At 40.7% G+C, this 27,721-nt stretch overlaps 4 protein-coding genes across 13 annotated transcripts in view; 2 read left to right on the top strand and 2 right to left on the bottom strand.

Annotated features, from left to right (window-relative positions):
* Positions 1-2,262, top strand: part of wnk4a (WNK lysine deficient protein kinase 4a) — a 75,618-nt gene extending 73,356 nt beyond the window's left edge. For 5 of the 6 annotated variants that reach the window (XM_090212884.1, XM_036956076.2, XM_036956075.2 and 2 more), the window contains one exon: positions 229-2,262. In XM_090212884.1, coding sequence (XP_090069010.1) covers positions 229-231 — 3 coding nt within the window. In that variant the 3' untranslated portion in view covers positions 232-2,262. The remainder of the gene's footprint in view (positions 1-228) is intronic. The other variant, XM_090212883.1, reaches the window with a different exon arrangement.
* On the bottom strand, positions 2,163-3,681 carry coa3a (cytochrome C oxidase assembly factor 3a). Its single transcript, XM_021576278.3, has 2 exons — positions 3,426-3,681; positions 2,163-2,926 (listed from the first exon to the last, which is right to left on the bottom strand). The coding sequence occupies exons 1-2, from the start codon at positions 3,622-3,624 to the stop codon at positions 2,823-2,825; spliced, it is 303 nt and encodes a 100-aa protein (XP_021431953.2). The 5' UTR covers positions 3,625-3,681; the 3' UTR covers positions 2,163-2,822.
* On the top strand, positions 3,678-20,650 carry cntd1 (cyclin N-terminal domain containing 1). Of its 5 annotated transcripts, none has more exons than XM_021576277.3 (7): positions 3,678-4,005; positions 9,044-9,119; positions 9,211-9,385; positions 12,073-12,235; positions 18,269-18,413; positions 18,584-18,680; positions 18,869-19,487. In XM_021576277.3, exons 1-7 carry the CDS (start codon positions 3,837-3,839, stop codon positions 18,983-18,985), a joined length of 942 nt encoding a protein of 313 aa, XP_021431952.2. In that variant the 5' UTR covers positions 3,678-3,836; the 3' UTR covers positions 18,986-19,487. The 5 variants fall into 5 exon arrangements, with proteins under 5 accessions (XP_021431952.2, XP_090069018.1, XP_090069019.1 ...); XM_090212894.1 differs by lacking the exon at positions 3,678-4,005 and adding an exon at positions 4,245-4,408; XM_090212895.1 differs by lacking the exon at positions 3,678-4,005 and adding an exon at positions 4,274-4,408 and having other exon boundaries at positions 9,211-9,317.
* LOC110499256 (uncharacterized) lies at positions 18,997-26,310 on the bottom strand. The gene is made up of 9 exons (XM_036956080.2): positions 26,018-26,310; positions 25,616-25,722; positions 25,224-25,379; positions 24,741-24,921; positions 23,100-24,438; positions 21,546-21,715; positions 21,337-21,446; positions 20,513-20,614; positions 18,997-19,750 (listed from the first exon to the last, which is right to left on the bottom strand). Exons 2-9 carry the CDS (start codon positions 25,703-25,705, stop codon positions 19,745-19,747), a joined length of 2,154 nt encoding a protein of 717 aa, XP_036811975.1. The 5' UTR covers positions 25,706-25,722; positions 26,018-26,310; the 3' UTR covers positions 18,997-19,744.
* Positions 26,311-27,721: the final 1,411 nt, after the last annotated feature.

Raw genomic sequence — 27,721 nt, 5'->3', positions numbered from 1 at the left:
CTCATTATGTCTTAATTTACTGTACACAGAGCATGGCCACGATTTAATTAGAGGTGCGTTGTCGGTAGTGCAATGTGCTTGTCTACATCGCACCTCTGATTGAATCACGACCCATATCTTACATTTATTTTGCTGTCTAAAATCTAAGTTTATCTGGAAATCATAATGTGCAATGCACGATGCTCTAGACATTTAATCATTGCATCTCCTTGTCTCCTCTCTCACCAGTAAGAATCTTCAGCCATGCTTGCTGTAGACTAAGCCGACTACCTCATCTAAAATGTGACTGAAATAATCATGCCCATCCTGCTGGAGGAAAGAACTGACATCACCTCTAAACCCTTTATCTGGGCCCCCATTGGAGGAGACTAACCTAGATCCCCCAGAAACCAGGAAGCTCCTCTGCTGATCCAATAGTCACAGGGTTAATCATAGGTCACAGGTCCGTCAGAGGTCACTGAGCCCTCTGCTATGAAGGGGCAACAGAACCTTTGTCATCCTCTGTCAGTCACCCTCAAGAGAAGCTTGCCAGATTCAACGGTTCAGTGCAACATATCCGTTCTAGGACACCACCAGAACAGTGTTTAAAGTGAGATGGTCAAACGTTTCAAAATGTCCTCAGCTAATGCGTATAAAAGGCTCACAATAGTGCTAGCCCAAGTAGTGCACCATCATTCTTCATAGTATGCAATGCTAGTGAGAAACGTGTGATCATTGTACATAGTGCCTTAATGATCAGCTGTAGTCCTGCCTTGTAGCCACAGAGCAGTAAGGGTTGTTCCAACTACAATATTGGGATCATGGGATCGAGGCCGAGGCTATTGATCATTATTTTCCTGCTTATCTGACTGTCGCACACATTTTTATTGTGCGCAGTGGAGTGAGATGAAGCTCAGTAACTCTCGCTGTGTTTCAGATTATTCACTCTCCTCTTTGCACATTTGACTGTCTGTTTGCAATCTGTTGATGCTGACTGTAGCTCGCTACTGCCCTCTAGAGTCTGACTACGGAAGTCCAGATATGTTGTTATAGTTTTAGTAACTCATGCCTGTTTTCCAATGTACAATAGTGATGCAACAATATTTCTGATGAATTCAACAGCTTTATGAAGGACGACTGTTGTCAATGTGTAGAAAGATGTGAACATAGATGTTAAAAGATGTTAGGCAGTACCTTATATACATTATAGTGAGCATTTATCAATAAAATGCAACACTATGACAAGTAGCTTTCCGAACAACCATATACAGTACTATAGGTAGACCAACAACACTGAAATCATTTAGGTGCCAGTCTTTCCAGAATATTTCAGAATTTAACCTTTTTATGAAATATAAAAAGGTTATACAGTAAGAAGCTAGGCACAATACAGCTCTATAAATGACAAATACCCAAGACTAAAACTACTTAAAAAAACAAAACAAATCAAGTTAAATGATTGCCAAATCATCCACATCGATTAAAAAAAAAAGGCAATTTATGGTTGATGATTTAACTCTGACTTTTTAGCCGAGACTATATTTTCTCCCCAAATAATCAAACATAGGTCTAGACTACTGGTTCTCAGCATGATTGTAAATGTGTGAATATTAAATAATGCATTTGTAAATTACTTTTACAAATGAATCAACGACATTTTGGCAAGCTACTTTTCTTGTGCAAACACATTGACAATGATAAACCTTGCTGCAATGCGCAATAAACCAGGCACCCTATGCACTTTAGTCAATTCTACTTTAGTAGTAACTCACCACACTTTTTGGTAAAGCAAGTAGCATATTTATATGCACAAGTGGGGAAGAGTACAACTACCCTAACAAATGAATTAAACTGTGAGCCCATATTAGTGATTGCCTTAAATACACATATGGAATTATATTGCAATGAGACTCTTAAGATTCATATTTAAAGAAAGAAAAAGTGAATGCATGTATGATTGTTGGTTGATTGTGATGCTTTAACATACAAAGCTGCTGTCCTGCCATGCCCAATCTGTGCCTTTTCCTTGCGATGTCTTATTTTATATTTTTACTCTGTAGCTTTGGTGGCTACAACATACTCTAACTCATATTTTGACATAAATACAGTTGAAATAATGATAGTGTTCCTCTCAGCTGCCGTACTACTGTGTCAATATCAGTGTATGAAACATTACACTGACCTTGCTATAAGATGTCATTTATTGTTGTGAAAAAAACAAATACAATATAAAGAAATGTACAACTCAATCCTTTATCAACATAAATATATTTCAATATAAATGTGTTTCTTTGTCTCAGTTGAGCTGTTCTAATTCTAATCCCACCCATTTCAAGGCCACTGTAGAATTAACATTACTGATATAGGTTGAATTAGTTCTATAGTTTGGGAGAAATCATTTGATGCTGATTTGAAGGGAATACAAATCATTTTACACAAGTGCCTACTCGTTGGGAAGAAAAGGAAGGAGAATAGGGTCATGTTCATTGGGGCACTTAACAGAAACCATTTAAATAAATGTTGCCATTCGCTTGGTGCCTAATGAACAAGACCCAGGATCCTGAAATTGTAAGGGGGTAATCGGGGATAATAGATAATTATTTCTACAGACAAGCATGTTTAATCACCATGAAGACACTTAAGTCAGCAACACAACCACATAAAAGTCTATATACCAGGGCAAAACAGGGTCCGATGCTGCCTTGACAGTGGCTAGCAGTGGAATAAGATGTAGCACCAACATTTGTCAGCATTAGTCCCTTCCAGTGCAAGTAGGCCTACAGGGGATAGGATCAGTGGCACACCACACAGTCGATCTGAGCTCAGTCCATCTGATCATTAAGTCAGTTGGCGCCTGTCTTTACCCCCCCCATCCTCGCGACCTTGGCCTCCTCATCCAGCTCATCCATAATCTTCTCCTGTTTCACTGAGTAAAACGTGTAGCCATCTAGGAGGAGCAAAGTCAAGGCAAATGTGCTGACAGAGGCAAGGTGTGTGCTGGGTATGAAGCTATAGTCGAGCTTAGCTACATAAACACAAGGATGAACGTTTTCATCATCATCAACATACATTTATGGCAGACATGTTTTACACTCATCACCAACTTTCACTGTAGCAACTTGTAATAAAGTGGCATGTTGAGAGAGCTACTTAGCTAACTGTAGTTAGATCCTTGCTTGGCTACTAGCTAACGTTACATTGTTATCCAATTAGCTAACTTGCTACAGTACATGGCTGTTATGCAAACACATGTCATGCGGTTCTTCACCACTACAGCGTGAATTTCATAACCTATCTACAATGACTTACAGCTTCAAGGACAAACATGAATTATGTCTGGTTTACTTTAACTGCTAATAGTTATGGCAACGCTATATCATGCCGTTTAAGGCAAATTAGCTCATGTTACGCAGTTCACCTTTAGTGACTGAGTTTGGCAAGGATACAAATACCCATTACAATGGCTCCGATAGCAAGTCCTGTTGCAATATTACGGCCCCTGAGTTGCTGCGATTTCTTCTTCCATTGCGCGAGCTCCACTTGTCTGATAAAGTAGAACTCGTCCCTGGTAAGATCCTCCTTGTTTGGATCTATCCTCTTTGCAAAAGGGACTTCGGGATCCACTGTCGGTTTCTGGTCAGCCATTTTTGCGACAGCCTGACCTGCTTGTGCAACACTATAATAGCTCCCCCAGACATTTCCGGTTTCGACGCGAAAGATTCGTTTTTTTTAACAGTGTGTCAACCGCCATCTCATGGCAAAATAAAGTACTGCATTTTCAAAAATTAACTCAGCGGACAACGAAAGTTTTTTTTTTATCTTGCCATTTTATTTTTGGCAAGCTAGTAACTTTAGCTATGGCGAAGAGATTCATATTCTTGCCAAACCAAAGCAAAAACCTAAAGTTTGGTGAAGCTTCTTTTGAGATTTTATCAGACTTTCTCATAAATCTCAATATCAGAAACAAAGATAAACTGAGCAATTTATCACGTTACAGTGGGGATTTTAAAGACAAAAGATTGATAGGTAAGTTTTTAGCTCGCTGCTGGCTAACGGTTGTTCGTACCTTTGGTCAACTATCTCATTGTTCTGTCTGTGCTTTGGCAACGTTCCTTACAATAGGGTGACCAGACGTCCCCATGTACCGGGGAAATTTCCCCGTTTTTAACTGTGCAGACCGTAAAGTGAAATATTTTACTTGGCAAGAAAGACCAGGCAGTAGAGCCTACGGGTTGACGTCTCAATCGCGTTGTGCTTGTTTAAGCCAAACAGAGGGGGCTGCTCGCTATAGTAGCTTCATTCACTCTTCTTCTTCAACTAACTACTTGCTCGCGATAGTTTTAGAGAAAACTGCTATGGAAAACTTGTCCAGAAGCTAGCAAGTGTTAAGTGAATCCACAACATCACCACAAACGTCTTTTCAAGCCAGGTAAATTACAATCGTTTGAGATACTAGCTAGGGATGTTATAATATCACAATGTATTATATAGATAGATGATCTGCTCTATAAGGTTTTAAATAGGTTATGCTAGCTAACGTTAGCTATATAGACTAAGTTAGCTAGCTAGGTTAAAAAACGTTCACATGTAAACAAACATGCAGTGGACAGGCTATTTTGAAAATATGATTATATTAAATGAATGCACAATTTATTCAGAGCATATTTTTGTAGATTACAATTTGAATGGTTTGGCATTATAATAAGTAGTGTGAAAATATATTTAGAAATGTTCATGGATAGCATTAGCAGTGGAGAGGAAGGAGAGGAGGAAGACTGGATAGGAAGAAGAGTGAAGGAGACAGAGGAGGAAAGATAAATATATGATTACAGAGCCTGTCAATTTATTATTCCAAACAATGTTTTTGAGATAAAATACAAACACGAGGCAAGCAATGGGAATCTGTTAAAATACTTTGGTTATCTAATAGTATGCTATTTATTAATACAGATTGGAGAGGAAGGAGAAGGAAACATGAAGGGAGTAAAAAGACTGAAGCAAGGAGAGTGTAGAAGAGTGAGGTGGAAAGGTGAAGAGAAGGAAAGGAAGACGAGTGAAGAAAAGAGGAGGAGAAAGATTGGAGGAGAATAAAAAGTTAAGAGAGTAATTAAGACTGGCACAATGAGAGTGAAGAAGAGCAGACAGAGGAGATACAATGACTCTTTCCAATAAATGGAAATGCACTTTTTTTTATGATAAACATGATGAGAGAGATTTCCATTTCATACGCTCAGGTCAAGACGATAGAATGGTTCACTGCATCCTCTCTTTCAATTGGCAGCCGGTGAAGAACAGCAGTGGTGGAACATCAGCAGATGAAAAAGCATAAAGCCTCTCTGATTGCCCGTGTTGATATGTCCTCTGTCACCACATTCTTCAAGAAGGTAGAGCCTTCCCAAGAAGAATATGGTTTAGCTGTGCAGGAGGGTGTCTTTGCATACCACACTATGCGACACAATCATAGTTACAGATCTATGGACTGCACAGCACAACTGACACGGAAGCTTTATGAGCAAAAGTTTACATGTGCTAGGACAAAATGTGACGCCATAGTGAGTAACGTGTTAGTAACATGGGCAACTACTTTGGTAACACAGGACCTAGACCAGGTTGAATTTGTGTCCCTGTCCATTGATGCGTCCAATCATGGGCATGTAAAGCTGCTGCCAATAGTAGTCAGATATTGTAAGATATATGAAGGCAGCACATCTGTGGAAACAAAACTGCTTGACTTTGTTGAATTGAATGGAGAAACAGCAGAGGAAATTGCAGCTGAGGTCCTGGTGGTCATCCAAAAATGTAACTTGGAAAACATTCTCTGCCGACAACAAATACCAACTTTGGAGGACTGAATAGGCTGGGGAGGGTCAATGTCCATACCAAAGTTAAAAATGCTCTGCAGTGGGAGGTGATTGGCTTAGGTTTTCATTCATAACACGGCCAGAACAGCTTTGGATATGACGTAATGTCACAGCAATGTTCGCTGGATGTCCATGCTCCCTGCTCTAGAAAGAGTGCTGAAAATGTATGTGCCATTGAAATCCTTTTTTATTTCTGAAGACAAATGCCCTGTTGTCCTGCGAACAATGTTCGAAGATCCACTGACTGAACTTTGGCTGGCCTTTGTCCATGGAAACTTGACTGTATTCAGTGACACGATCAAGATGCTTGGAGGCCAGGACCACTGTGCTGTGGACTCCGCTGCAATTCTGAGAAACGTTGAGGCAAAATTGACTGCAAGACGTGATGAAAACTTCATTCCAGTTTTGGTCAGAGGACTTTGAGAGAGCTAGAGGAAAATGGAGCCATGTCTAAAGACAGCTTTCTCAAAACATCCCAATCATTCTTCACTATGGCTGTGAACTACTTGCAAGCATGTGAAAAGCACACAGATAATCTAAAATATTTACATTGTCTCCTTTTAAAAAGGCAACCTCTGCGCAAAGAGATCCAGAAGGCAGCAGACACACTGAAGGAAAAATGCCCCAATGTGACCATCAATGAGGATGCATCATTGTGTGACGAAGTTACTGGCCTGCAAGAGTTCCTAAAGGGGGGATCGCTTGAAGAATGGAAAACATCTGAGACACCGCTTAGTCAGAGATGGAGCACGGTGGTTACCCACTTCAAATAGAATGACATCCCACACACTAACCTGGCTAGATTAGCATCTGTTGTCATGTGCTTACCTGGAAGTAATGCACCAGTCGAGAGAGTGTTCTCCCAAATGAATGATATATGGACAGCAGCAAGAAATAGGTTCACTGTTCCTACCATCAAGGCCATGCTTATTGTGAAGACAAACTTTTGACCTCCCCTGCCAGGAGTTCATGGAGAAGCTGGCCAAAGACAGAGCAATCCTGAAGAAAATACATTCTTCTGAGAAATATACAGATTAGGTTGGTATAAGTATATTATGTAGTTACCAATCTCATCTGCATCTTATTTCTTTATTATGTTGTTAAGTATTTAACGTATACTATTGTCTGTTTTTTCAAATTTGTTCATGTTCTATTCTGCTCTTATTCTACCAGGACCACTGAATGGCTGTTCAGATTGGACAGTTCTTTCTTGTCTGTAGTGTTTCTGTAATATCTGTTCACCTTCACACTCCTAGGCCAGACTACACTCAATCATATGACCTACTGAAAAGATGAGTCTTCAGTAAAGACTTAAAGGTTGAGACCAAGTCTGCGTCTCTTACATGGGTAGGCAGACCATTCCATAAAAATTGAGCTCTATAGGTGAATGCCCTGCCTCCAGCTGTTTGCTTAGAAATTCTAGGGACAATTAGGAGGCCTGCGTCTTGTGACCGTAGCGTACCTGTAGGTATGTATGGCAGGACCAAATCGGAAAGATAGGTAGGAGCAAGCCCATGTAATGCTTTGTAGGTTAGCAGTAAAACCTTGAAATCAGCCCTTGCCTTAACAGGAACCCAGTGTAGGGAGGCTAGAACTGGAGTAATATGATCAATTGTTTTGGTTCTAGTCAGGATTCTAGCAGCCGTATTTAGCACTAACTGAAGTTTATTTAGTGCTTTATTCCGGTAGCCGGAAAGTAGAGCATTGCAGTAGTCTAACCTCGAAGTAACAAAAGCATGGATGAATTTTTCTGCATCATTTTTGGACAGAAAGTTTCTGATTTTTGCAATGTTGCGTAGATGGAAAAAAGCTGTTCTTGAAACAGTCTTGATATGTTTGTCAAAAGAGAGATCAGGGTCCAGAGTAACGCCGATGTCCTTCACAGTTTTATTTGAGACGACTGTACAACCATCAAGATTAATTGTCAGATTCAACAGAAGATCTCTTTGTTGGGACCTAGAACAAGCATCTCTGTTTTGTCCGAGTTTAAAAGTAGAACGTTTGCAGCCATCCACTTCCTTATGTCTGAAACACAGGCTTCTAAGCGAGGGCAATTTTAGGGCTTCACCAAGTTTCATTGAAATGTACAGCTGTGTGTCATCTGCATAGCAGTGAAAGTTTACATTATGTGTTCGAATGACATCCCCAAGAGGTAAAATATAAAGTGAAAACAATAGTGGTCCTAAAACGGAACCTTGAGGAACACCGAAATTTACAGTTGATTTGTCACAGGACAAACCATATACAGAGACAAACTGATATCTTTCCAACAGATAAGATCTAAACCAGGCCAGAACTTGTCCGTGTAGACCAATTTGGGTTTCCAATCTCTCCAAAAGAATGTGGTGATCGATGGTATCAAAAGCAGCACTAAGGTCTAGGAGCACCAGGACAGATGCAGAGCCTCGGTCTGACGCCATTAAAATATCATTTACCTTTTTAAAAGGATATTTACAAGCAATATCCACCCTGTACAATATATATATTGCTCACTATGCTATTTAGCTTAAAATTTGATAATTTGAACCTTTATTTAACTAAGCAAGTCAGTTAAGAACAAATTCTTATTTACAATGACAGCATATCACGGCCAAACCCGGACGACGCTGGGCCAATTGTGCACCCCCCTATGCTACTCCCAGTCCCCACCGGATGCAATAGAGCGAGCCCAGGATCGAACCAGGGTCTGTAGTGACGCCTCTAGCACAAAGAAGTAGTGCCTTAGACATCTGCGCCACTCGGGAGCCCTATCCCAAGAATCGAACCCACTCTCCCTACATGTACATATTACTTCAGTTCCCTCAACTAACCAGTGCCCCTGCACATTGACTCTGTACCGGGACCCCCTGTATATAGCCTTGCTATTGTTATTTTACTGCTACAGTTTAATTAATTGTTACTTTTATTTTCAATTTTTTTTAAACTTATCTATTTTTTATTTAACACTTTTTTCTTGAAACTTCTTAAAGCATTGTTGATTAAGGGCTTTTAAGTAAGCATTTCACTGTAAGGTCTAGTCTACACCTGTTGTATTTGGCGCATGTGACAAATAAAATTTGATTTGACCCTGGCGTTGCAAGTGCCATGCTCGAAAGTTACCACAATAAACTGTCTAGCTAAAACATTTACAGACTTGAACCGTAGGACTAGGCCATGAAATCCAATCTGAATAGGCCTAAAACATCTGGCTCTGTTTTCCACAGAATGCATTTTCCTTGTCACAGAAGAGTTAAGACTTGACCCCTTGGTTGGATATCATGCTGTTGAAATACTTGAAAGGTAAGATTCATGATTTGAAAACGGAAACTATCAGTTATCTGTCAATGTGATTAAAAGTAAGACCAATCTAATGAGTATCTTCTGCTAACAGGTTTATGATAAAGCACCTGGAGGATCTGTTTTCAACACCACACACACCTGCAGGGGCAGCAGGTGCCCATGAAGGAAATTACGCGGACCTTGTTTATGAGAAACTGAGTGAGAAGTTCCATCTCATTCTCCTCTCTTGTGTGCAAATAGCAAGCAAACTGTCTTTGCACAGTGCTGTGAGTTTTGGGAAACTTTTTCATTATCATATGTAGTTGAGGTTGACCGATTATAATTTTTCAATGCCGATACCGATTATTGGAGGACCAAAAAAAAGCCGATACCGATTAATCTGGCGATTTTATATACAGTGCCTTGCGAAAGTATTCGGCCCCCTTGAACTTTGCGACCTTTTGCCACATTTCAGGCTTCAAACATAAAGATATAAAACTGTATTTTTTTGTGAAGAATCAACAACAAGTGGGACACAATCATGAAGTGGAACGACATTTATTGGATATTTCAAACTTTTTTAACAAATCCAAAACTGAAAAATTGGGTGTGCAAAATTATTCAGCCCCCTTAAGTTAATACTTTGTGGCGCCACATTTTGCGCGATTACAGCTGTAAGTCGCTTGGGGTATGTCTATCAGTTTTGCACATCGAGAGACTGAATTTTTTTCCCATTCCTCCTTGCAAAACAGCTCAAGCTCAGTGAGGTTGGATGGAGAGCATTTGTGAACAGCAGTTTTCAGTTCTTTCCACAGATTCTCGATTGGATTCAGGTCTGGACTTTGACTTGGCCATTCTAACACCTGGATATGTTTATTTTTGAACCATTCCATTGTAGATTTTGCTTTATGTTTTGGATTATTGTCTTGTTGGAAGACAAATCTCCGTCCCAGTCTCAGGTCTTTTGCAGACTCCATCAGGTTTTCTTCCAGAATGGTCCTGTATTTGGCTCCATCCATCTTCCCATCAATTTTAACCATCTTCCCTGTCGCTGCTGAAGAAAAGCAGGCCCAAACCATGATGCTGCCACCACCATGTTTGACAGTGGGGATGGTGTGTTGCTTTTACGCCAAACATAACGTTTTGCATTGTTGCCAAAAAGTTCAATTTTGGTTTCATCTGACCAGAGCACCTTCTTCCACATGTTTGGTGTGTCTCCCAGGTGGCTTGTGGCAAACTTTAAACAACACTTTTTATGGATATCTTTCAGAAATGGCTTTCTTCTTGCCACTCTTCCATAAAGGCCAGATTTGTGCAATATACAACTGATTGTTGTCCTATGGACAGAGTCTCCCACCTCAGCTGTAGATCTCTGCAGTTCATCCAGAGTGATCATGGGCCTCTTGGCTGCATCTCTGATCAGTCTTCTCCTTGTATGAGCTGAATGTTTAGAGGGACGGCCAGGTCTTGGTAGATTTGCAGTGGTCTGATACTCCTTCCATTTCAATATTATCGCTTGCACAGTGCTCCTTGGGATGTTTAAAGCTTGGGAAATCTTTTTGTATCCAAATCCGGCTTTAAACTTCTTCACAACAGTATCTCGGACCTGCCTGGTGTGTTCCTTGTTCTTCATGATGCTCTCTGCGCTTTTAACGGACCTCTGAGACTATCACAGTGCAGGTGCATTTATACGGAGACTTGATTACACACAGGTGGATTGTATTTATCATCATTAGTCATTTAGGTCAACATTGGATCATTCAGAGATCCTCACTGAACTTCTGGAGAGAGTTTGCTGCACTGAAAGTAAAGGGGCTGAATAATTTTGCACGCCCAATTTTTCAGTTTTTGATTTGTTAAAAAAGTTTGAAATATCCAATAAATGTCGTTCCACTTCATGATTGTGTCCCACTTGTTGTTGATTTTTCACAAAAAAATACAGTTTTATATCTTTATGTTTGAAGCCTGAAATGTGGCAAAAGGTCGCAAAGTTCAAGGGGGCCGAATACTTTCGCAAGGCACTGTATATATATTTGTAATAATGACAATTACAATAATACTGAATGAACAATGAACACTTTTATTTTAACTTAATATAATACATAAATAAAATCTATTTAGTCTCAAATAAATAATGAAACATGCTCAATTTGGTTAAAATAATGCAAAAATACAGTGTTGGAGAAGAAAGTAAAAGTGCAAATGCAGTAAAGTTTGAATGAATGCTTGCGAGCCTGCTGCTGCCTACCACCACTCAGTCAGACTGCTCTATCAAATATCAAATCATAGACTTAATTATTATATAATAAACACATAAATATGAGTCTTTGGTCATTAATAGGGTCAAATCCGGAAACTATCATTTTGAAAACAAATCGTTTATTCTTTCAGTGAAATTCACGGAACCGTTCCGTATTTTATCGAATGGGTGGCAACCCTAAGTCTAAATATTGCTGTTACATTGCACAACCTTCAATGTTATGTCATAATTATGTAAGATTCTGGCAAATTAGTTCGCAACAAGCCAGGTGGCCCAAACTGCAACGAACGCAAGAGACGTGACACAATTTCCCTAGTTAATATTGCCTGCTAACATGAATTTATTTTAACTAAACATGCAGGTTTAAAAATATATACTTCTGTGTATTGATTTTAAGAAAGACATTGATGTTTATGGTTAGGTACATTTGTGCAACGATTGTGCTTTTTTTGCGAATGCGTTATTGTTAAATCCTCCCCCGTTTGGCGAAGTAGGCTGTGATTCGAGGATAAATTAACAGGCACCGCATTGATTCTATGCAACACAGGACAATGTAATGTAATCGGCCATAATCGGCGTTCAAAAATGGCAATTACCTATGGTTGTGAACTGGAAATCGGCCCTAATTAATCGGCCAACCTCTAATCTGTAGATCACCATTTGTATCACCATTCATAATGTCAATAATACGTTTCTCACCTTTCACTTTACCAGGTGGTCGACAACAACACAGCAGCGCAGTTTCTTCACTCGATGGGCCACAGCGTTTCCAAACAAACTATCATGGACATGGAGCTGATGATCTTGAAAGCACTTGACTTCAGGCTAAACACCCCCAACCCTCTGACTTATGTTGAGATACTCCTGGAGGTGCTTGGTAAGTATTTCACATTCTGTAGTCCTTATGATAACCATAAAAAGAGACATGACATTTTGCTGTAATGAGGTCTACATTACATGCTACATTCCTATTTAGGCCTGTAGAACCCATTGCCTACAGGCAATGACCAAAAGCGGCAGAATGTTATTAATATCTTTAAAAAATATGATTTAAAAAAAACTTGATAAATCCAATGTTTCTATGTCAAACTGTTTTGTTATATTCCAGTCTTCTGTCTTCTGGGTAGGCCATCATTGTAAATAAGAATTTGTTCTTAAAACTGACTTGCCTAGTTAAATAAAGGTTACATGAAAAAAATAAAAAAAAGACAAATGTATATAAAGTGTAATATTGGGATCGAAACTCACAATTGAATACATTTCAACTCTATATCTGACATGGTACAGGTGTCTTCTTTAAAAAAAATCCCATAACCATGTGTGTGCGTGCGGTGTATAGTGCTGTTTCAAAATAGATTTGTTTAAGACTACCAAGAATCACTCTGTGACCCTGATTTAGCCCACTGCTGTAAAATGTTTATACAGTAAAATGCCTCTGGAAAAGTTGTGTGAGGAGGTAGCAGGGCTGAGGGGGAGGTTGGAGTTTAACCAGAGTGAAATTCTCACGCTCCAAGGAGAGAACAAGGCACTCACAGCCAAGGTAAAAATCCATGATTCCAACATGGATAGTTTTTTCAGGGAAAACAGTGATGAAGGAGTCGCTACTAGACATACAAAGTCATAGCATGCGTGAAAATATTTTTTTTCTGGGGTTCCTGAGGATGTATCCGATAATCCAGAGGGCGCGATCAGAGAATTCATGCAATCTGCCTTGAAACTTCCTATAGAGACTGTAAACAAGGTGGCTTTCCACCGAGTACACAGACTTGGAGCTCGGAGCGACAAGACCAAGGGTCCCCGACCGATCATCGCAAAATTTGAACACTACCAACAAAAGGAGATTATCAAAGCAGGGGAAGGGAGCTTAAAGGGACCAAATTCAGTCTCAATGACCAATTTCCAAGGGAGATAAACAAACGTCGTAAGAGACTGTATCCGGTACAAAGGCAACAGAGGGAGAAGGGTAAGCGTGCCTTTCTCATTGTGGACATACTCTTTATAGATGGACAGCTATTCTGAGACAGCTCCATAACACCATGGCTGTAATACATTCTACAGGGACTTCAGGTTCTGAAAAAAAGAAAGTATGGGAACTGTAAAAATATCTGAACACTATGAAGTGGATATGAACACACACATACTCAATTATATGCTCGCATACACATACGGACTTATACATACACACACACACCTGATCTTTCTCTCTCCTCTCACTCTCTTTTCTCTTCTCTCACTCTATTGTCGAGAACTGTTTTAATATTTAATATGTTTATTGTTTGTATCTTTTTTTTTATGTATTTGTCTACAAGTTTATATATGTTTACAACAAGCATGGGGAAGATATCAGGACAGCACACTCTTATACAGACATCGTACACACTCACTAAATCACATCCAATATCATACACATCAACCTACTCAGATTTACTACACACATAATATCTTGTCTTAATTTTCTAACATCTGTGGCATTGGCTCACAGGCAAGGGAATAAAACAAATATTGCTAGAACCTATTTCTTGAATTCTAAATATCAGACATTTGAATGCTCTAATTTTGACCGGCATAATATCTCTGATGGCAGTGAAAAGTCACTAATTATGGTCAATTTAGACTGAGAATAGGATCTAGTTATGGTAAAGGGTGAAATAAGTATAGTCAGTTATAATTGTAACAGTTTAGCAGATTATAAAAAAAGAAGAGCAGTCTTTATGTGGCTAAAATAAAAGGAATATAATATATACTGTTTACAGGAAACTCACTCTACATCCTTAGATGAAGTTGTGTGGAAAAAAGGGATGGGGTGGTGAAATAATTTTCTGTCAAGGCCAAAGGAACTCAAAAGGTGTGATGATATTAATTAACAAAAATGTTGATCTGAATGTGCAAATAGTCAGGAATGATTTGCAAGGCAGGTGGATCTTTTTGAATATGAAAGTGGACGAAAAAGAGATTTGGCTCATTAATCTATATGGTCGAAATCAGGATGATCCATACTTCTTCGAAAACATTTATACCAATTTATTGAACTTACAGGCAACAAATTATCAAATCATTATGGTAGGAGACTATAACACAGTGTTAAGTACTTTAATGGACCGTAAAGGTAATCACTCTACAAACTATCATCACTGTGCCCTTAAGGAAATCACAAATATTATGGACATTTGTCCACATAGTGGATATTTGGAGACTAAAAAACCCCGACCTAGTGAGATATACATGGAGGAGACTTCATCAAGCTAGTTGTCTTGACTACTTTTTCTCTCTTGCATTAAAGGTTAAACAAGTTTTAATAGGGGACTGCGATTGGATGAGATTGGATCATCATCAAATTGGCATTCACATATAGGTTTTCCACGTGGACGGAGATATTGGAAATTTAATCAAAGTTTACTGGAGGACAACATATTTTTAACTAAGACAAAATAATTTATAACTGAATTTTTCCAGTATAATAGAGGTTCAGCAAATCACCTTATTGTTTGGGATACCTTTTAAATGTACCTTCAGAGTTCAGGTAGATAGCAATAAAAACGATACTACAGAGATACAAACTAAGTTAGACGAAAAACAAAAAGAACTTGAGAAACTTATTCAAGAACGATCTAATGTAATCTATTACAAAAATAAAGCAAACTGGATGGAATATGGAGAAAAATGCACACAATTCTTCCTGAATTGCCAATACAGGAACACTAACAAAAATAATTTGTGGAAACTCATTACTGAAGACGGAGTCATCTATGATTCTCCAAATGATATTTTAAGAGGAAGCTAATTATTTTAGGCAGATGTTCTCTTTTCCGTCCCATCTTCTCCAACTCAATGAAGATTACTGTAAGGAATTATTTCCAAATAATATAAAAAATGGAAAATTAACAAATGTACAGAAAGATCAGTGTGAAGGCCAAATTAAAGAGCAATAACGTTTTGAGGCTATTAAATCCTTTCAGTCTGGAAAAACCCCAGTGCTTGATTGCAGCCTTTTTTGATATACTAAAAGCTCCATTGTTAGATTGTTTTAAATACTCCTAAAGAAATGGTAGTCTTGCAGGTACTCAGCAGAAAGGTCTGATTTCTCTATTATTAAAACAAGACCCAGATGGCAAATATAAAGACCCAGTCTATCTAAAAAACTGGAGGCCCCTTACACTTCAATGTTGTGATGCAAAAATACTAGTGAAATGCATAGCATTCAGAATTAAAAAGGTTTTACCAGGTATTGTTCATCCTGATCAGACAGGTTTTTAACATGGATGATACATTGGAGATAATATACGACAACTACTAGAAATAATAGAACATCATGAAACATCTAAGAAGCCAGGCCTGGTATTTATAGCAGATTTTGAAAAGGCATTTGATAAAGTAAGACTGGATTTTATTTATAAATGCCTGGATTTTAAATAGTAAATAATGGCTACTTCTCAGAGAGTTTTGAAATGTCAAGAGGAGTTAAACAAGGGTATCCGCTGTCACCATATCTATTCATTATGGCCATCGAAATGCTAGCTATTAAAATCAAATCCAATGACAACATTAGAGGATTAGAAATCCAATGCTTAAAAACAAAGGTGTCCATGTATGCCTATGACTCAAGTTTTATATTAAGTCCGCAAGCTAGATCCCTGCAATGTGTCATTGAAGATCTAGATAGCTTTTATGTACTCTCTGGACTAAAACCAAATTATTATTAGTGTACAATATTACGTATTCGGATCTTTAAAAAATACAACTTTTACATTACCCTGCGGTTTTCCTACAGTTGAAGTCGGAAGTTTACATACACTTAGGTTGGAGTCATTAAAACTCATTTTTCAACCACTCCACAAATTTCTTGTTAACAAAATATAGTTTTGGCAAGTTGGTTAGGACATCTACTTTGTGCATGACACAAGTAATTTTTCCAACAATTGTTTACAGACAGATCATTACACTTATAATTCACTGTATCACAATTCCAGTGGGTCAGAAGTTTACAAGTTTACACTAAGTTGACTGCCTTTTAAACAGCTTGGAAAATTCCAGAAAGTGATGTCATGGGTTTAGAAGCTTCTTATAGACTAATTGACATCATTTGAGTCAATTTGAGGTGTACCTGTGGATGTATTTCAAGGCCTACATACAAACTCAGTGCCTCTTTGCTTGACATCATTGGAAAATCAGAAGAAATCAACTAAGTCTGGTTCATCCTTGGGTGCAATTTCCAAACACCTGAAGGTACCACGTTCATCTGTATAAACAATAGTACGCAAGTATAAACACCATGGGACCACACAGCCGTCATCCCTCTCAGGAAGGAGACGCGTTCTGTCTCCTAGAGATGAACGTACTTTGGTGCGAAAAAACAACAGCAAAGGACCTTGTAAAGATGCTGGAGGAAACCTGTACAAAAGTATCTATATCCACAGTAAAATTAGTCCTATATCGACATAACCTGAAAGGCCGCTCAGCAAGGAAGAAGCCACTGCTCCAAAACCGCCATTAAAAAAAGCCAGACTACGGTTTGCAACTGCACATGGGGACAAAGATCGTACTTTTTGGAGAAATGTCCTCTGGTCTGATGAAACAAAAATAGAACTGTTCGGCCATAATGACCATCGTTATGTTTGGAGGAAAAAGAGGGTAGCTTGCAAGCCGAAGAACACCATCCCAACCGTGAAGCACGGGGGTGGCAGCATCATGTTGTGGTGGTGCTTTTCTGCAGGAGGGACTGGTGCACAAAATATATGGCATCATGAGGGAGGAAAATTATGTGGATATATTGAAGCAACATCTCAAGACACATCAGTCAGGAAGTTAAAGCTTGGTCGTAAATGGGTCTTCCAAATGGACAATGACCACAAGAATACTTCCAAAGTTGTGGCAAAATGGCTTAAGGACAACAAAGTCAAGGTATTGGAGGGGCCATCACAAAGCCCTGACCTCAATACAATAGATTTTTTTGGGGCAGAACTGAAAAAGCGGGTGCCTACAAACCTGACTCAGTTACACAAGCTCTGTCAGGGGGAATGGGCCAAAATTCACCCAACTTATTTTGGGAAGCTTGTGGAAGGCTATCCGAAACGTTTGACCCAAGTTAAACAATTTAAAGGCAATGCTACCAAATACTAATTGAGTGTATGTAAACTTCTGACCCACTGGTAATGTGATGAAAGAAATAAAAGCTGAAATGAATCATTCTCTCTACTATTATTCTGACATTTCACATTATTTAAATAAAGTGGTGATCCTAACTGACCTTTTTACTAGGATTAAATGTCAGGAATTGTGAAAAACTGAGTTTAAATGTATCTGGCTAAGGTGTATGTAAACTTCTGACTTCAGCTGTATATAATGGGCTGATGGTGAAGTAGACATACTTGGTATTCATATCACAAAATATATAAATAAGCTCTCCACAATGAATTTCAATAGAAAACTTGTAAAAATAGACAGGATCCTGCAACCATGGAGAGGTAAATACCTGTCTATTTATGAAGAAATTGCCCTGATTTAACTCCTTAGTCATATCTGTTTACTCACTTACTTATGGCGCTGCCTACTCCTGAAGATTTGTTTTTCAAATCATGAGAAAAATGTTTCATCTTGGGGGGAGGTGTCTCGAATTGTTGATGTAAACCTATGGTGGAACTGTGGGTTGATCTTGGAGGGTTCGGGTTCACTTTTTTTGTCCTGGTGGGAGTTCAACGTGTCAACGTGCCCTTGAGCAGGGCATTAACCCTGGATGCTTCTGTGTGTCGCTCTGAATGGGAGTCTGTTGGATGACTGGTATGGTGTAGTTGTTGAGCTGCTTCACTGCAAGGATATTGTATGTTTTGGATATAGAATAAAAAAATAAGTTTTTAAATGCCTCTTGGTGTTTCCGGTATGTAACTATTTATTCACTACCCACCATATCCTACAGGGCACAATGACTCTTCTATCCCTGTGGAGCACCTGCATCATCTCAGTAGACATGTGCTCCAGTTCACCTACCTCCAGAGGACAGCCATCTATGACTCCCTGCTCAAGGCCACCACTCAGTGCCTGAGCCCATCTGACGAACAGAGGTAGGCTATGTCCCAAAAGGCACCCTATTCCCTATAGTGCTCTACTTTTGACCAGGGCCATTGGCAGCCATAGTTCTCCCCTCTCAATGTTAGTAACAGTAGGCCGTGTGTTTAGTTAACAGCAGTGTAACAGCCATAAATAAGTATGTGTCCCCTTTGAAAACCAACAGAAAGACTTTTGTGTCGGTGACTGAAGACTGCATGCTTCTTGGTGTTGGTGTCATTGCTGTGGGTGCATACATCCTCAATGTCACTAACTGGGAACAGGTGATTAGCTACTATAATATATCCTTCTTGTAAACAGTCATAGTATTAACCTTTATTTCTTCCATACTTAGTAAGGTTTAAGCTATTATGTTGAAGTTGGATTGTAAACTTTCGCTAAAAACTAGTGTTTGGTTACTACTGTGCATGCTGCTCAGTGAACTAGTAACGGCCCAACCATTGATCACCAGGTAGTGGAGGAGCTGAGTCACATCACAGGGATCTCAGTGAAGAGCATCAGTGATTTCACACATGTTACACTGATGCACATTACCAAGAACAACTCTCCCATGGTCACAGCAACTTGAGTCGAGTCACATTCATCGATTGAAAGATTTTATTTACGCGAATTTGTTTTAAGTTGGTCTGAAACTTGACAATGAACTAAGTTTCTTCAGCTACAGGTTACAGGAAGTTATGAAAGAAATAAAGCCATTGAGACATAGACAGTACAGTACTGTACAGTAAGACAGTACAGTAAAACTACAGTGTCTGTATGTAAAAAGATTGAAAGGTTCGCACCAAACATCTGATATAAAAACTAGCTCCCTGAGTTTGACTTTCTAGTTGATTTCCTTAAGAATTTAACTTCTATTTTCTGGATGTTTATTTCTGTTTACTGTTCCAACAATTAGCACCATTAAAGAGCCTTCTTCCATCTATCAAGTCAGTCATATCTGTTAAATGTCATAGTGTGCAATATAAAAGCAAAGCTGATGTTAAAATCCTAATAATAGAAATGTAATAAATAGTGTAATAAGTAATTCATTTAACTTAAATAGATAAGAATAAATGTATTTATTATACCCACCACCTCTGTCAAGTTATTTCTCCTCTGTCCAGATGGTACCATTGAATAAGATGCACTGCATCGTGTGTTAAAATCATTTCATGAAATAAGTTAGAATAAATTCATCATAAACGTCACTTCACCCAGGATTTAAAAACAGGAAGTAAGAAGGGTGAAGGTGTCAGGTGGGTGGGTCAGGTGTCCCTGGCGTGTGATTGCCTCTCTGGCTCCCTCTGCTGGCTCTCACCCTCAGTGTGCGTGGAAGAAGAGAAACCCATCAAACCTGAGGGAGAATCAAGACAACATCCAGTCAACTGCTGTTATTCAACTGTAGATAGCTATTCAGAGAGTGTGACACATTTCACTGCACCTATCCGGTGTATGTGACAATAAAACATCTTAATTTGGTGATATATTTTTTTATAAAAGGCCCGTAAACACAACAGGTTCCATTGATCAATCATTCTTCAATCAAAGTTGTCCTTTAAACCTAACAGTCTTTCAAATCAAATTATTTAAAATCAGATTTACTCCTCAAATCCATTTTACAAAGAAGGCAATTATTTAGTAAATTGCAGACATCTCAATATAAGAACTCTGGCTATCAAGTGTTGATCCATTTAGATTTGCACAGTATTTCTGTCACCAAATGATCAACACTGTCGTCACCTACTGTTGGCCCCTGCTGTTCTCTGAATCAGGTACAGTCTGGTAGCCATCTAAGATAAAGAAACATTTCTGACCTTCAATCTATCTCATACTGTGGCAGATAATCATGAATGTACCAATTAGTTATACTCCATTATTTATGGGAAGCCTAGTGAGTCATCTTGTTTTAAATCCCTCTCTCTCACTTATACTGTGTACCTCACCTTTAAAACAGGCTTAGATATAGGCTATCTACTTTCTGAAGGAGTAACAACAGCATTAACTTGTGATACTGTATGTATACATGGATAGCTGTGGAGTAGTCTGTACCATTGGGGAACAGGACGTTAGTCCCTCACTGCATGAGCACCATCACCATGAAACAGTTCCTCCCTACCCTAGAGACGGTGTTGCTACGTGACTGGGCCACCTGCAGCAGCTCTGAGAACCTCTGCCGAAGGATCAGCAACATGTACAGCTCTGGACTGGTCTGCTCCACCTGGGACGGCAGGGAAGTCAGAGGAGGTTAAAAGAGAATATGGATGAGATAAACAACCTACTAATATTTACTCCTACTAGCATGCCATATCACCCAGCAGGTTAGTGTTTTTCGTCATGAATCTTGTTCTGGAGGCAGATCTGCAGAGTGGTCACTAGCTAGCACAGCCACAAAGTCATAAAATCTGATTTGAAACCTAACCCTAACATTCAAATCAAATGTATTTATATAGCCCTTCGTACATCAGCTGATATCTCAAAGTGCTGTACAGAAACCCAGCCTAAAACCCCAAACAGCAAGCAATGCAGGTGTAGAAGCACGGGGGCTAGGAAAAACTCCCTAGAAATAAACCTAGAGAGGAACCAGGCTATGTGGGGTGGCCAGTCCTCTTCTGGCTGTGCCGGGTGGAGATTATAACAGAACATGGCCAAGATGTTCAAATGTTCTAACCACACTGCTAACCCAAATGCCTAACCCTAACGTCAAATTATGAACTAAAGGCACATTTTGATTTTCATGAATTACTACAATATAGCCAATTTTGACTTTGACTTTGGAAATTTCTCAGCTCTGCCTCCAGAGCAAGATTCATAACCGTAAACGTCAGCCTGCTACCACACAGATAAGCATTTATATTGTAAGTCACAACAATAGACTGATACAGTTATTGCACAGCTGGGTAGTATGCTATAGGGATATGCAAAATAAGGGATGTTGTGTACCTGTGTCTGGCCATGCCTTTGGTAAAACTCCTCCATGTCAAAGTCGTCCAGATCCAGTGTTAGGCTCCCCTTACACAACTCACAGGTTTTGACTGCAGACAGTGTGGTCCCTGGAAACACATGGTAACACACACACTTCATTCCTTCGATCAGTTCAGAGCCACACCCTCATGATTCATTTCAACAATTAAATCAGTCATTAAACTTACCTGACTGTATTTTAGTCTGGATCCACCTCTTCAGGCAGTCGTGGTGGATGTACTGCAGGCTGCCGGAGCAGAGACAGGGGGTGAGCAGGGGGTTGGTCAGGGAGCCAGCACCACACTGACAGATACGACACTGGTCCCCTTCCTCCTCATCAGACGACTCTTCCAACAGACTGTGGAGGTTAGAAGACTACAAATGAGATGAAGAATATAGGATGATTTCATGCTACTTTATAAAGTTGTTCTTAATGTTTTGTACACTCAGTGTAGGTCAAATTAAGATCCTACATCTGTATAAAAGCAAAATAAATACCAAACTTTATCAAGGTACCAGTAACTACACTGCTCAAAAAAATAAAGGGAACACTTAATTAAACAACACAATGTAACTCCAAGTCAATCACACTTCTGTGAAATCAAATTGTCCACTTAGGAAGCAACACTGATTGACAATACATTTAACATGCTGTTGTGCAAATGGAATAGACAACAGGTGGAAATTATAGGCAATTAGCAAGACACCCTCAATAAAGGAGTGGTTCTGCAGGTGGTGACCACAGACCACTTCTCAGTTCCTATGCTGATGTTTTGGTCACTTTTGAATGCTGGCGGTGCTTTCACTCTAGTGGTAGCATGAGACAGAGTTTCATCCAGGATGGCACATCAATGCGAGCTGTGGCAAGAAGGTTTGCTGTGTCTGTCAGCGTAGTGTCCAGAGCATGGATGCGCTACCAGGAGACAGGCCAGTACATCAGGAGGCGTGGAGGAGGCCGTAGGAGGGCAACAACCCAGCAGCAGGACCGCTACCTCCACCTTTGTGCAAGGAGGAGCAGGAGAAGCACTGCCAGAGCAGTAGGTACTGAGATGAGATCCTCAGACCCCTTGTGAGACCATATGCTGGTCCGGTTGGCCCTGGGTTCCTCCTAATGCAAGACAATGCTAGACCTCATGTGGCTGGAGTGTGTCAGCAGTTCCTGCAAGAGGAAGGCATTGATGCTATGGACTGGCCCGCCCGTTCCCCAGACCTGAATCCAATTGAGCACATCTGGGACATCATGTGTCGCTCCATCCACCACAGACTGTCCAGGAGTTGGCGGATGCTTTAGTCCAGGTCTGGGAGGAGATCCCTCAGGAGACCATCCGTCACCTTCATCAGGAGCATGCCCAGGCGTTGTAGGGAGGTCATACAGGCACGTGGAGAACACACACACTACTGAGCCTCATTTTGACTTGTTTTAAGGACATTACATCAAAGTTGGATCAGCCTGTAGTGTAGTTTTCCACTTTAATTTTGAGTGTGACTCCAAATCCAGACCTCCATGGTTTGATAAATTTGATTTCCATTGATCATTTTTGTGTGATTTTGTTGTCAGCACATTCAACTATGTAAAGAAAAAAGTATTTAATAAGAATATTTCATTCATTCAGATCTAGGATGTGTTATTTTAGTGTTCCCTTTATTTTTTTGAGCAGTGTATATTTAGAGAGGATACTCATCTGACATAATGACAAGAACAGAAGGAAAGAGTACTTGTCCCATTCTCCAGCTCCTCTCACCGTTCTTTGATTTTGCGTAACGTCTCTGGGTTGGTAGCCGTTGCTGATTGGGCCTCCTGAGCTGCCATAGCACCGCTACCCTGCTGTGCGTTGCTCATCTGAATGTGAGCCACCTCCCTGCGGATGTCACGGAGGGCCATCAGGGCCATGGTCAGGTGATCCATCAGCCCAGAGGTCCCATGGCGTGAGGCTTCACTGGAGGACGGAGTGTCCTCTGTACTACTATTGGCCTCTCCTCTGACCTCCTCTGGTTCCTCCTGCTGGATCCTGCTGACCAGCTGGGAGTGCCTCAGGGTGTAGCTGGTCCTGGGTGGTGAGGCCTCCAGCACCGGCCATCTCTCTGACCCCAGCCAGATGGGGTTAGCTCTCCTGGGGCTAAGGGGGCTGAGATGATCCAGCTCAGGGAGGTGTTCATACAGCTGCTGCGGGATAGTGAGAGCCCTGCTGGCTCTCTGTGTGACAGAGGGTGTTATGGACAGCGGTGATATCGACAGTCGACCTACTTGCATTAGTGAAGGCATGGGACTATATCCTTCTCCAGTGTATGAAGCTCTACTGTTTGGTGATTCTTCAGGGGTGCTTGTTGACTCCAAACTCAGCTGGGACTGCAGGCCCCTGGGACTCCGGACGGTACGGACACTGGGAGACTGAGAGGCAGTCCACCTCACAGGGATTTGGTAGCTCTCTCTATCAGCATCCTGACATGAATGGCTGTCGTCTTCCCCGTCTGACTCAGACTCGGAGGACAGAACACCCAGCGTGCGGAAGTGGCTGCTGAGGGGGCCGGTGAAGGAGTCACTGAGGCTGAGAGAGCTGCTTTCCAGGGTGCCACTGCTGGAGGGGCATTGCGAGGGGAGGGACTCCGGTACGGACAAAGGACTGGTGTCAGCTAAACTCCTGGAGCAGAGCTCAGCCCTGTAGGTGTCCTCACTGCGTACGTACTCCTCTGTGATACTACTGCTCTCTGAGAAGCCCTGGAAGGGATCCGAGATCAGCTGGACATAGTGATGGGACTCTGGGTCTTCTGGGCTGGGGGAGCGGTGGTACTGCAGTGAGGGAAGACCGGGCCAATCTGTGTAGGATCTTCTAGAAAAGGTCAGGGGCTGTGGGAGGGAGCAGCTGTCTAATGGCCTCTTGACCAGATCATGTCTTGTAGAGATGTTTGAACTATCTGCTCGGTCACATGATGGTGCTCCTATCTGTTTCTTCACCCTCAGTGTGTCTTGACTTTGTGTTAGTTTCAGAGTGTTTGACTTAGTTGCACATGTGGATAACTTACAGGCTCTGTTTTTTATAGCCACAGATCTGTGTTTGTGACATGGTGGAGATTGTTCCTTACCTTGAAAAAAGCATAAAGAAGAGGGTATATAAATTTGGTAAAAAATTTACATGTAAATGGAGTCATTGGACCCCAAACCTCTGGTGAGAGAAGTCCGTTGTCTAAGTTTTCCAAACTCGATCCAACCCCCCCCCCCCCGTGCACATTGTTTTTTCCCTAGCACTACATCGTCAAGCTTTGATTTATTGAATCAGCTGTGTAGTGCTAGAGCAAAAAACTAAATGTGCACCCCCGGGGGGGGGGGGGGGGGGGGGGGCATGGTCTAAGAGGATGCACCAGAGGATGCATTGTGAGAATCTTACAGTGGGATGCCAGTGGGGCAATTGCTCTTCTCCATGTCTTTGATGTGGTTGCCAATTCTGCTGTTCTACTTTGGGTTACACTGCTCTGGGTTCCGCTGGAGATGGCAGGAAAGCGGGACTCTGAGCCTTTGTTCTGTGAGTTTCTCATCTCTGATCTGGTGGATTTCACAGAGCTGGAGGACTGAAAGGCAGCAAGACAAGGTTTAGAGAAACTATTAGAGGATTGATAAAGATGAATGTAGGCTACAGTCTCAACCAATGAACTGTAGAGATGTTGACATTTTACTTTAGTCATTTTGCAGACTCTCTTTGTAGTTAGTGCATACATTTTTCATACTGGCCCCCCATGAGAATCAAACTCACAACCCTGGTGTTGCAAGCACCATGCTCTACCAACTGAGCTATACAGGACCAATGTTGTTTCAATGACATGACAATGTTATGTGGCACTTGTAAAACTGTAGAAGTGTGAAGAGTTAATACCTTCTTGGTGCCTGGCGCTCCCTGTGCCCATGGTCTTTCATACCTGCGGGCTTTGAACCTATTTGTCTGAGGTGTTGGTGAAGGCGTCCGTACTCTGTGTACTTCCCTCCTCACCTCTGCGTCTGTCCTTTCCTGTTCCTGTCTGCGTAGGTGGTCCTGCAACATAATTACCTTAATTTCCATATAATCGCCTTAATTATCACCATCATTATCATCACTTTCATTCAGCAATAATCTCTACACCATAGGCTACCACTGTTATCTGTTGCTGTCATACTTGAACAACATCCGTCATGCAATTGTCTATGCCCTGTAAACTTTCATGTCATTTAAATTATTTGAGAACTGCTAATGTACAAGATTTAGGCCTACCTCTTTGGAACATAGCTTACCTCATATTTAAGGTCTCTCCTCTTCCTCACCGCACAAATGTGTTCAGCATTGGTGAGTTTCTCAGCTGCGCGTCTTTCCCAGCTGTACATTATGTGGACAAAGACTCCTGACATACAACGTTACAGATGGTCGATATTTGAAGTAAAGTTTATTGATTTATAAGATTACACATGGAGCTATTTTACATATCAACAAAATTAGCTAGCTAGCTAACTCGTTGGCGTGTTCGTCACCATAATAATGTAATATATTAGCTAGTTAACGTTATATAATAGGTAGGCTAAGACAGTTGGATCGGTTGAATTGTGGTGGCAGATGCTAAAGCAAATGCAAATGCCCTACCATTCTGTTAACCTATTAACTAATTACAGAATAGCTAAATTATTATCATCTCCTCTTACTATTTAATCGAATCCATTTTCAGTCAGTGAGCCGCTAGATAGCTAGCTACTTCCCAAACTCTGTGTTTTCACCTCTGATGCGTCTCTTCGTCTCCATAGAGATGAGGCACGCTCACAAAACTTCAAGTGGAGTTGTATGGGCGTGTCGGTCGCGCACATGCAGGTTTTTTTAAATGGAAATTTGTCTCCCAAAAATTATACAACAGGTCAGATCTGAGCGCATTCATGTTGGTAAATATAGGATATCCATAGCCCATCCAAACAGCTCCATCACTTCCCATATGGTCACCATGGAAACATGGTAGGTAGTCATTGGGGGATTGATTTTTTTATGGCTCACTTGCCAAATAAGCAAGTAAGTTCTTTACGGGCCCGCCTTTTGCTTTTTCCTAGCAATTGGTTGCTATGCTGCTACTGTTTCCATGATTTTGTTGATGCAGTGTATGAGATTCATAGGCCTTATCAACCTGGTCACTCACACCTATAGGCTACAGTACAGTCTAGTTCACACAATAATCTAAGTAATACACAAAAGTAGTTCCCTGCATGCTGGTTTTCCTGCCCCCTGTTTTCTTATGAGGCAGAAAGAAAAACATTTGACCTTTTTTGAATGTAAAAAAACATCTTTACTCATGTCTCTACTTCAATAATATAACTTACTTCAGTAATATCAGTGCCAGTTCGAGGTGGCCTTCTCTTTACCCTTATACAATACAAACACAAATAGCTTCTTCCCGCCCCTGTTTCGGTAAAAGGCTGAGGATGGAGCTAAAGAAATGTAATCACTCTCAAATTCATGTACAGAGATATGAATGCAAGGACTGACCATCATCATGATATCAAAATAATAGTTTTAACCATGTTTTGAGGCGGTATAGTGTTTGTTTACAAACATTGGAGTAAAACAAGCTTATATTTTGGGTTCTGATGGAGTACGACAGTTGAACTAAGCTCATGAGACATTTCTAAGTTATATTCTTCAAGAATCAATGGGTACATGTCATGTGGCTACTGCTGATTGCCCATTTAATGGACAATTAACAGCATGTCAAATTGTTGTTGTGCTAACCTTACAGCTTGAGAATATGCCTGCCTACCCCAACTTCAGTAGCAGATTGTATATCTGCTATGGAGATATCATGGGAATAGAGAAATCTGCACCCCATGATCCTTCAGGAGTCTCACAGGCAGCACAACATCTGAGTGCAGAGCGGAGCGGTGTGAGGGATTACAGCTGCCTGAAGCACCTGAGGGAAGGTGTGTGCAGTGGAGCTGCTGTGTGCGAGGTAGACTTTGCTTTGGCATAGAGAGTGATGTTCATCCCCAATAGCACCCTATTCTCTGTTTAGTACACTACTTTTGACCAGGACTAAAAAAACAGTGCACTAAATAGGGAAGAGGGTACCATTTGGGATGCAGTGAGAGAGAGGTGCTGGAGTTTCAGTGGATTAGTAGGGGATGCAGAGGACAGACTTCACTCTCGCTGGCATAACACTGCTTCAGCTCTGCATGACTGCTGATCGCTCCAAATCAAATTTAACCCTAATTAATCTCTCCTCCTCCCTGCCTCTCTGGATGCTTCCCAAATGGCATCCCTTTATAGTGCACTACTTTTGACCAGGGCCTATAGGGCTCTGGTCAAAAAGAAGTACACTATTAAGCGAATAGAGTCTCATTTAGGACATAGATTCTGTCAAAACCCAC

This window comes from Oncorhynchus mykiss, chromosome 20 (genome assembly GCF_057628025.1).
Source record: "Oncorhynchus mykiss isolate SJ-2025 chromosome 20, ASM5762802v1, whole genome shotgun sequence".
Classification (NCBI taxonomy): domain Eukaryota; kingdom Metazoa; phylum Chordata; class Actinopteri; order Salmoniformes; family Salmonidae; genus Oncorhynchus; species Oncorhynchus mykiss.
This window is presented reverse-complemented; position numbering and strand designations above follow the sequence as displayed.

Excerpts from the sequence above, each read along its gene's own strand:
- cntd1 (XM_021576277.3), top strand. The coding sequence starts at position 3,837 with ATGGCGAAGAGATTCATATTCTTGCCAAACCAAAGCAAAAACCTAAAG. Across the intron at positions 9,386-12,072 it reads AACTGTCTTTGCACAGTGCT|GTGGTCGACAACAACACAGC; the intron begins GTGAGTTTTGGG and ends TCACTTTACCAG. Across the intron at positions 18,414-18,583 it reads AGCCCATCTGACGAACAGAG|AAAGACTTTTGTGTCGGTGA; the intron begins GTAGGCTATGTC and ends GAAAACCAACAG.
- LOC110499256 (XM_036956080.2), bottom strand. The coding sequence starts at position 25,705 with ATGTACAGCTGGGAAAGACGCGCAGCTGAGAAACTCACCAATGCTGAA. Across the intron at positions 24,439-24,740 it reads TGCCCCACTGGCATCCCACT|GTAAGGAACAATCTCCACCA; the intron begins GTAAGATTCTCA and ends GCTTTTTTCAAG. Across the intron at positions 20,615-21,336 it reads AAAGGCATGGCCAGACACAG|GTGGAGCAGACCAGTCCAGA; the intron begins GTACACAACATC and ends CTGCCGTCCCAG.
- coa3a (XM_021576278.3), bottom strand. The coding sequence starts at position 3,624 with ATGGCTGACCAGAAACCGACAGTGGATCCCGAAGTCCCTTTTGCAAAG. Across the intron at positions 2,927-3,425 it reads AGCCATTGTAATGGGTATTT|ATGGCTACACGTTTTACTCA; the intron begins GTATCCTTGCCA and ends TGCTCCTCCTAG.